At 39.0% G+C, this 10,391-nt stretch overlaps 1 protein-coding gene across 6 annotated transcripts in view; it reads left to right on the plus strand.

Moving 5' to 3' along the window:
* WAPL (WAPL cohesin release factor) overlaps positions 1-10,391 on the plus strand; it is a 99,960-nt gene that overhangs the window by 82,824 nt on the left and 6,745 nt on the right. For all 6 annotated transcript variants that reach the window (XM_017508520.2, XM_017508521.2, XM_017508518.2 and 3 more), the window contains 2 exons: positions 5,624-5,831; positions 8,968-9,056. In XM_017508520.2, the coding sequence (XP_017364009.1) occupies positions 5,624-5,831; positions 8,968-9,056 (297 nt within the window). The remainder of the gene's footprint in view (positions 1-5,623; positions 5,832-8,967; positions 9,057-10,391) is intronic.

The following is a 10,391-nucleotide window of genomic DNA, read 5'->3' on the forward strand; positions in this document are numbered from 1 at the left end:
AAAAAAAAAAAAAAAAAAAGGTGGTATAATTTCTTTGTAAATCAGTAAGAGGTACACTGCTTAAAATGTACTCTTACTTTATTTTGCTGTTTTTTTCTTAACTTTTATCACTCTCTACACATTGTTACCAAAAAGCAGAGACAAAAGCACATCTGTTTTATTAATCACATTAGGTAAAGGGCCTCACTCCTGTAATCCCAGCACTTTGGGAGACCGAGGTGGGGAGGATCACTTGAATCCAGGAGTTCAAGACCAGCCTGGGCAACATAGTGAGCTCCCATCTGTTTTTTTTTTTTAAAGTGAAATCAAGAATCCAGGCCCATCTCATTCACTTCACATCCTCTAGTGTTTATTTACTGGTCTGATTGTGTCCAGAACTTTGTTTAACCTTATGGACCACAGAAAACCGGAACTCCTTTGTCACCTATTACCTTACCCACTCTGGAAAGTGGCAGAGTAGCCAAGTCTGGGAAATCCTGAATAAGAATGTTTCTTTGAGCCATTTAAAGTAATATTTTTCATTATCCTCTTTTGTTCTAATCTATTATGTGTGATTGAATGTTGACCATAGATAAGTAGTAGTTAATCACTAAGCTTTTCTTCTTAGATTCATAATATTCAGCCTTCAATAGCCTTGAAATTTTAGTTATTTAAAATACAAAATTAAATGTGAAGCTAGTGATAAATTGTCATAACTTATCAGTAACAGTAATAGTAAATGGTAGTAGTAATTTACTAACAATAATTGGTAATTGACTATTTTTAGTCTCCAGATATCATTTAGAGATTTTATTTAATACTAAAAACATTTGGTACCTCCTGCCATGATCCCATTGACATACTTATTTTTCTGCTAAATGAAGTATTTTTTGGCCAGGCAAAGTAGCTCACACCTATAATCCCAGCACTTTGGGAGGCCAAGGTTTGTGGTTTATTTGAGCTCAGGAGTTTGAGACCAGCATGGGCAACATAGTGAGATCCTGTGTACAAAAAGTAAAAAAATGGGTCAAGTGTGGTGGTACATGCCCATAGTACCAGCTACTTGGGAGGCTGAAGTGAGAGGATTACTTGGGCCCAGGAGTTTGAAGTTGCAGTGAGCCGTGATTACGCCACTGTGCTCCTGCGTGAGCAACAGAGTGAGACCCTATCTCAAAAATGTTTAAAAAAAAGTATTTTTTTCTGTACAGTTGATTTGTTTTCAAACTTTTATTTAAGAATAGAGACTCACAGTAAGTTACAAAAATAGTGCAAAGAATCCCATTTACCCTTTACCTAACTTCTCAAATGGTGACATCTTATATAACTGTAGTACCATAGCAAAACTGAGCAGTCAGCATGGTACATTACTGTTAACTGCACTGTATACATTATTCACTTTCACCATTTTCATCTGCATTCATTTATGTTTGTGTGTAATGTATGTAATTTTGTTAAATTTTATTGCATAGATTCATGTACTCACCACTACATTGAGGTATAAAACTATCACCACAAAAGAATTAATTCCCTTGTGCTGCTCACCACACAGCCTGCCTGCCCTCCCTGTCTCCTAGCTACCACTAACCTGTTTTCCATCTTTTTCCATCTCGTTTTTTTTTTTTCTATTATTCTAGTCCCTGTCTTTTAAAAATTGACTTTTCTTCAAATGGAACCTAGAAATGAATAAAAACTTAGTTGGTGGCCTCAGGAGTTGTGTTTGAAGGTACAGGTGGTAGATATGCATTATTCACATAATAGGGGTTAATTTGCAGAAGCCATCCCCACACCCTAGGAGACCCTTGTTTGTGAGTTGTTGTAGGGATCGTCTCAAATTTTCCTACTATGTCTGACTGACCTGGGAATATCACTTCCAGTATTTCTCTTTTGCGCTTAGTGTTGCAGAAGTTTCTTGTCCTTCAGGGCATCATCTTATATCTTTATCTGCTGTGGTTTATGGTTTTTTTTATTTATTTATTTTTTTTTTGGTTTGTCATTTTAAAATCAGTCTGAAGTTTTTGTTTTTCAATTTTAATACCTTTTGGGTGATGGGTTCTGTTACTCATTACAGAAAATCATGCTGCCTTGTACTCACATCATCTATCTTAAGTATTAAGAAATGGCTCTTAATTTCGATATTCAAAGATACTGTGGAAAAATCCATGTTCAGGTGTATATCCGTTATGCTACGGATAACACCAGTCTGAATTCAGTAATTTTCAAATTCGTATCTTTTTAATAATGTATAAATGGAATCCTACAGGTAGTTTTGATTACTGACATGAACTTTCCTCTTTCTAGCTGTTCTTTTCTTACCTATTTATGGATCTGCTCATTTTTTTACAAACCAAACAATTCACTTACATAGTGGGGGGCGGGGGGGAAGTCAGATCCAGAAAGGTTTAAACTCCACAAATGTATTTCCTAAAATGTTACCATTTGTAATAGTTTTGTGTCTGTCCTGAGAAATTAGTGTTTATGCATATATCAAAATAAATGTGCAGGCCAGACATGGTGGCTCATGCCTGTAATCTGTAATCCCAACACTTTGGGAGGCCAAGGCAGGCAGATTGCTTGAACCCAGGAGTTCAAGCCCAGCCTGGTCAACATGACAAAATTATCTCTACTAAAAATATAAAAAATTAGCCAAGTGTGGTAGCATGTGCCTGTAGTGCCAGCTGCTTGGGAGGCTGAGGTGGGAGAATCAGTTGAGCCCAGGAAATCAAGGCTGCAGTGAGCCATGATCCTGCCACTGCACTCCAGCCTGGGCAATGGGAGTGGGATTCTGTCCGAAAAGTAAATAAAAAATAAATGTGCAATGTGTTTTGTATAATTGGACTCTTACTGTACATAGTGATTAGTGTATACTGCTTTTTGCTTACTGTGTCTTCCTGAGCTTTTTATGTCAACACATAGGTTTATCACATTCTTTGTAATGACTGCAAACCATTCAGTAGCTTTTTGAGTCATTCATACATATATATATGTGCACACACACACACACACACACACGGTCTCGCTCTTTCTTCCAGGCTAAAGTGCAATGGTGCAGTCATAGCTCACTGCAGCTTTTACCTCCCAGGCACAGGTCATCCTCCCACCTCAGCCTCCCAAGTAGCTAGGACCACAGGCACGTGCCACCATGTTCGGCTAAGTTTTGTGTTTGTAGAGCTGAGGTTTCATGGTGTTGCCCAGGTTGGTCTCAAACTCATGTGCTCATGTGATCCCCCTGCCTTGCCTCCTAAAGTGCCAGGATCACAGGCATGAGCTACCATCCCTGCCCTGGTAGTTTTTGATCAAACCTCTACTAATATACACTTTTTTTTTTTGAGACAGAGTCTCTCTCTGTTGCCCAGGCTGGAGTGCGGTGGCGCGATCTCGGCTCACTGCAACCCCCGCCTCCCCCAGGTTCACGTGATTCTCCTGCCTCAGCCTCCCAAGTGCTGGGATTACAGGTGTGAGGTGTGATTACAGGCGCGTGCCACCACACCTGGCTAGTTTTTAGTAGAGATGGGATTTCGCCATGCTGGTCCGGCTGGTCTCGAACTCCTGACCTCGTGATCCACCTGCATCAGCCTCCCAAAGTGCTGGGATTACAGGTGTGAGCCACCCACCTGGCCTTTTTTTTTTGAGATGGAGTTTCGCTATTGTTGCTCAGGAGTACAATGGCCTGACCTCGGCTCACTGTAGCCCCTGCCTCCTGGATTCAAGCAATTCTCCTGCCTCCGCCTCCTACGTAGCTGGGATTACAAGCATGTACCACCATGCCTGGCTAATTTTGTATTTTTGGTAGAGACAGGGTTTCTCCATGTTCGTCAGGCTGGTCTCGAACTTCTGACCTAGGTGATCTGCCTGCCTTGGCCTCCCAAAGTGCTGGGATTACAGGCATGAGCTACAGTGCCCAGTCTGTTTTGTGTTTTTGGTTTTGTTTTGTTTTGTTTTGTTTTGTTTTGTTTTTTTAGTTTTATTTTGTCAACAAAAATTAAGAAATAAATATCCTAATAATCTAAATCTTAGGCTGTATTTTTCTCTTTTTAAAAAAATTTTTTTGGGGACAAAGTCTCACTCTGTCACTCAGGCTAGAGTGCACCGTCTCTGCTCACTGCAACTGCTGACTCCCAGGTTCAAGTAATCCTCCCGCCTCAGTCTCCCAAGTACCTAGGATTACAAGCATGCGCCAGGACGCCCGGCTAATTTTTGTATTTTTAGTAGAGATGGTTTCATCATGTTGGTCAGGCTGTTGTGAACTCTTGACTTCAAGTGATCTGCCTGCCTTGACCTCCCAAGGTGCTGGGATTTACAGGCGTGAGTCACCCCTCCTGGCCAGGCCATTCTTTTCAAAGTATGTCTGTGGGCGTAATTTCCTGGTTTAGGAATTGTTGTGTTAGAATATATTGTACTGTATTTAAAATTAATATGCCTAACTCCTCCCACCCGCATCACCAAACACATATTTCCTGTGCCCTCAATTTGTACATCCCCCTAAAACTATTTATGAGTCCCCATTCCTTCATACTCTTAAGCCAAGATTTTTGCCAGTCTAACAGGTTCCTAGATATTTTTGGTATTTCCTTAAATGGTACTTTGTACATGTCCAGAAACAGTAATGGTTCGTTCTTTTTATTTTTCCAAAGCCGTTGCTAACTGTTTAACTTCCTTTTTTGGTCTTTTCAATGGCAGTAATCCTTGAAGTTGTGTCTTCAAAGTAACCCACAACAACTCAGTTCTTTCTGGAGTCATAAGTAGGAGTCTGTGATTCTGTTCTCATACATTTTGATCTCAGGGCTTGTAAATTACTGGGAAACCCAAGGAGCTTTTGTTATTAATATGTGCTTTATTTATCTGTATTTACTGAATTAGAAATTAAAACTGGGAAACATTACATTAACTGTTAGAGCAGTGACATAATCACATAGCATGTAGACTCCAAAACTTCACTGTAACTTAATGAAAGAAAAAAGAAGTCAACAGACCTCTTAGTAATATGAGTGTAATTTTGACCTCCCGTGCTCCCTGATAGGGTCTTAGGAATCCACAGGGATTCTTAAACCCACTTTTGAGAATTGCTGTTCTCTGTGAAGGTTACCTTTTATTTTCTAAAATATATTTTCTTATATAATCTCTTTGAAGTTTATATACCACTCTCTGTATACTCAACAAATCTTTGGGGTCTACTTAGCATTTGATTTTCAGGCAGTCCTTTCTAGTAATTGGAGCATTTCCCAAATCATGTCAATGAGTATATTCAGTGTTTTCCGTGTAAGTACTGTACCAGCATAGGGAAAATAAGTGAAGGCATGGAATTTGGCATATTCCAATCAACTCTTTTGACTTAAGCGTTTTCTAATTTTGTATTTTTTGTTTGAATTTCTTGTCGTATGCAAATTAAGGGAAATTATTGAGATTCATTTTGCAAGCAACCTGCATCATTAGTAGATGACTTCATTGAATCCCAGCAGCATTTATACTTTTGTTTTGGCTTTCTGTAGGCTGCAGAATAAAGCTTTTACTTAATACTCACCTCTTTTTACCATGTAACCATCTTAGAGTTAGTGATAGATTAAAAGCAACCAGAACTTTTTATTTGCACATATACATATTGATTGGCGATCTCTTTTTAATGATCTTCAAAAATAATTTTTATCAGCTATTCCTTGAGCGAGAGCGAGCAGCCCAGCTAGCAGAAAGTAAAACAGATGAGTTGATCAAAGATGCTCCCACCACTCAGCATGATAAGAGTGGAGAGTGGCAAGAAACAAGTGGAGAAATACAGTGGGTGTCAACTGAAAAGACTGATGGTACAGAAGAGAAACATAAGAAGGAGGAGGATGATGAAGAACTTGACCTCAATAAAGGTATTTTTACTTTGAATGGTGTGTTTAAATGGAAGATAGTGGTTTGATTTTGTTTTTTTCTTCAAACCATTTTAATTCACAGATTGTCTTAATCTGGCTATTACTTGAGGACTTCCCTAGTTCAAGCCACACAAGCTTTGATAACGAGTGCTTATGGTAGTTCTCCTACAGTGAGGAAGGTGCATGCCAGTGGCAGGTATGCTAATGATGGCAAAGATCCAGTTAGTCAAGTCACTGTTCTTCCTGGAGCCTCCTTTCCTTTACTCATCTATAAACAGACACATAGGAGACATAATAGGATTTTTCCAGTTTTTGAGATTGCCTTTTTTTAGCTTCACTTTAAACTTGAAGATCTATTGTTATAAATTACAGTAATGGTTCTCAAAGGGTAAGTACTAGATGGTAAACACAGTAAGAAATATACTGCAGGCTGGTGGCTCACACCTGCGAGGCCAGCACTTTGGGAGGCTGAAACAGGAGGATTGCCTGAGGCTAAGAGTTTGAAACAGGGTAGCAAGACCCCATCCCTACGAAAAATTTTAAAAATTAGCTTGGCATGGTGGCATAAGCCTGTAGACCTAGGTACTTGGGAGGCTGAGGTGGGGGAGGATCACTGGAACTGAGGAATTTGAAATTACAGTGAGCTATGATTGCACCATTGCACTCCACCCTAGGTGACAGAGTGAGACTCTTTCTCATTTAAAAAAAAAAAAAGATACTGGAGGTAATATCTTCACCAGTTACACATTATTGAGTATCTACTATTGTCAGAATTTGTGATACAACTTTTGCCATTTATACAAGTTTCTGCAAAATAGCCATTTGTAACTTCGTTATCACTAAGGTTATAAATTTAAGTTCAGTCAGCCCTCCATACATGTGGGTTCCACATCCATGGAGTCAGCCAACCACAAATCAAAAATATTTCAGGAAGAAAAAATAATATAGGTTAATAAATAATGTAGTATAACAGCTATTTACATAACATTTGTATTGTATTAGGTATTATAAGTAATCTAAAAATGATTTAAAAGTATGCCAGAGGATGTGTGTAAGTTATATGCAAATACTGCACTCTTTCCTATCAGAGATTGGAGCATCCTCCAGTTTTGGTATTGGAGGGTGCTGGCATCCTAGAACCAATCCCCCCTCGGATGCAGAAGGATGATTGTAGTATGTTCAGCTTCACATCACTAGAAAGCAAGCCGCAGCAATGTCTCATTCTGAGCCTCTTATGTTACTCCCGTTCCTCCCCAAATCTGATGCCATTAGTTCTGATAGTGTAATAAATTTCTTTTCCTTTTTCTCAGTTACTAGGTTTTGATGCTGTTCTTTTTTTGGCATAATAACATTTTTGTTTTTTTAGCAGTCTCTTTAAAAGTTACAGCTTTATTGAAACAGAATTCACATACTATACCATTTATCCTTTTAAAGTGAGTAATTCAGTAGTTTTTTGTATATTCACAAGGTTGTGCTGCCATTACCACTAATTCCAAATACCATTTTTATCACCACTAAAGGAACCCTGTGCCCATTAGCAGCTATCACCCCTATTTTCCCCTCCTCCCTGGCCACTAGCAACCACTAATCTACTTTCTGTTTCTATGGATTTGCCTGTTTTGGACATTCCATTTTAAAAGGAGTCATACAGCCGGGCACGGTGGCTCACGCCTGTAATCCTAGCACTTTGGGAGGCCAAGGTGGGTGGATCACCTCTGGTCAGAAGTTCAAGACCAGCCTGGCCATCATGGTGAAACCCCATCTTTTTAAAAAAAAAAAAAAAAAATGAGTCATACAATATGTGGCCTTTTATGACTGGCTTCTTTCAGCCAGAAGAATTTTTCAAAGTTTGTCCGTGTTATAGTATGTGTTAATACTATATTCCTTAGACAAATAATAGTCTGTAATATTGTTATACCATAGTTTGTTTATCTATTTGTTCGCTGATGGGCATTTGAGTGGTTTCTACTTTTTAGCTTTTTGAACAATTATCTGCCAGTTTTTTTGTAGACATAATGTTTTTATTTCTTTTGGATATATACCTAGGAGTTGGAATTGTTGGGTTGTATGTTAACTCTCTGTTTAACATTCTAAGAAAATGCCCAATTGTTTTCCAGTGTGGCTGCAGTATTTTACATTCCCATCAGCAATGTATGAAGGTTCCAAATTACTTGTAAAAGAAAATTTTTAGTCATCCTAGTGGGCATTTATCTCATGGTGGTTTGGTTTGCATTTCCCTGGTAATTAATGATGTTGACCATTTTTTTATGTGTTCATTGGCCATTTGTGTATCTTGTTTGAAGAAATAAAGTCCTCTGCCCAGTTTTGTAGGTTTTTTGTTTTTGTTGTTTTTGAGACAGAGTCTTGCTCCGTCACCCAGGCTGTAGAGCATTGGCACGATCAGGGCTCACTGCAGCCTTGACTTCCCAGGCTCAGGTGGTCCTCCCACCTCAGCCTTGCAAGTAGCTGGGGACTACAGGCCTGTACCACCACACCCATTTAAGGTTTTTGAATTTTAGTGGAAAGAAGGTCTCACTGTGTTGCCTAGGCTGGTCTCAAACTCCTGAGCTCAAGTGATCCTCCCATCTCAGCCTTCCAAAGTGCTGGGATTATAGGTGTGAGCCACCACGCCTGGCCCTTTGCCCCAGTTTTAATTGGATTGTTTTCGTTGTTGAGTTGTAAGAATTTTCTTTTCTTTTCTTTTTTATTATAAGACAGAGTTTCACCATGTTGGCCAGAATGGTCTTTTGACCTCGTGATCCGCCCATCTTGGCCTCCCAAAGTGCTGAGATTACAGGTGTGAGCCACCGTACCTGGCCAAGAATTTTTTATTTGTTTTGAATACTTGACCCTTATCAAGTTCATGATGTGCAAATATATTCTCTCATTCTGTGGATTATCTTTTCACTTTGTTAATTGTGTCCTTTGCAACAGAAAAATTTAAAAGTTTTATGGTTTCAGCTCTTCTTTTGGATGCCTACTCCATTTTGATTTAATTTTTGTTAATTTTTGGATATCCAGTTATAGCATCACTTGTCGATTTGCAGCAATTTTGAAGTAAAGATAACTAACAGAATGGTTGGTTTTGTGAGATTTGTCTTAATTAATATCTGTTACCATTCTTCAACTCTCTCAGCCCTTCAGCATGCCGGCAAACACATGGAGGATTGCATCGTGGCCTCCTACACAGCACTACTTCTAGGGTGTCTCTGCCAGGAAAGTCCAGTAAGTACATAGTTCAGTATTATTTTATGTATAGCTAGTGCTCGACATATGACCACGATTGGTTCCGACAGACCGGTCGTAACACGATTTGGTCGTAAGTTGAGTAGGCTATATGCATGCGGAGATGGTAGTGCTGCCGGAAGCTTGTCCGCACTGTCATACGCCCAGCTGGGCAATGTTTGCGCTGCCAGACGCAGTCGTGGCTAGCGATTGTGGTCGTAAAGTCGAATGGTCGTAAGTTGCATAGGCCGTAAGTCGATCAATACCTGTATCTTTGAAAGATTCCAATGTAACAATTTCATGCCATTGTCTGTTTCACTTATTTGTTTCTTCAGTGTTTCCCCTTTAATGTTCAACTTATTTCACAAAGGCTATTGGCTGGTTATAGGGTTGTTTAAACTGTTTGGGGTTTTTTATGAAAGAAAAGTGGCAAGAAAATGCATTAACATTTCCGGTAGTTTTATTTTAAATTACCTAAATAGTTTTAAAGTAAAAACTTTAATAAAATCTGTACTGGAAAGGGAATGTGTAGCATTTTTTACATGCTAATCCTTTCCAATATGGGTTATACTAAGTAAAGTTTGGAGTGGAATAAATTGATTTTCACTTTTTAAAAAAAGTGAAATAAAGTTGATCTTTATGGCTTTATTAGAAAGGATGTACCTGTCAGAGTTAGGCTGTTAAAGATATAAGAAATAGTTCTGGAAAACAAGCTAGTTAGTGCTTTTACTCTCATGAAAAATGAAGAATTACATTTATGAAATTAAATTTAAAATTAAGATGGCATATAATATTAAAAACTTTTAAATACTTGTTGAGCTTTTTAAGGTACATCCCAAAGGTCAGAATACATTAAGTCTAATGAAAAACCTCTTGTGGCAGGGCGTGGTGGCTCACACCTATAATCTCAGCACTTTGGGAGGCCTAGATGGGCAGATACCTTGAGGTTAGGTGTTCAAGACCAGCCTGGCTAACATGGTGGAATCATGTCTCTACTAAAAATACAAAAATCAGCTGGGTGAGGTGTTGCCACACCTGTAATCTCAGCTACTCGAGAGGTAATTGAATAGCTTGAATCCTGGAGGTGGAGTTTGCAGTGAGCTGAGATTGCGCCGTTGTACTTCAGCCTGGGCTGCAGAGCAAGACTGTTTCAAAAAAAGTAAAGAAGGAAAAAAAAAAGCTCTTGTTTGATGGATGAATCTATTCAGATGTCTTTGGTGGAGTAAAAGAAGGGGTAGTGTGAAACCTGTACTCACCTGGCTTAGATGGCAAATTTGCATCATGTCAGTGCATCACTCTGGTCATCAGAGACTCAGATCATTTCTGTCATTGTTT

Source organism: Cebus imitator, unplaced genomic scaffold (genome assembly GCF_001604975.1).
Source record: "Cebus imitator isolate Cc_AM_T3 unplaced genomic scaffold, Cebus_imitator-1.0 Scaffold393, whole genome shotgun sequence".
Classification (NCBI taxonomy): domain Eukaryota; kingdom Metazoa; phylum Chordata; class Mammalia; order Primates; family Cebidae; genus Cebus; species Cebus imitator.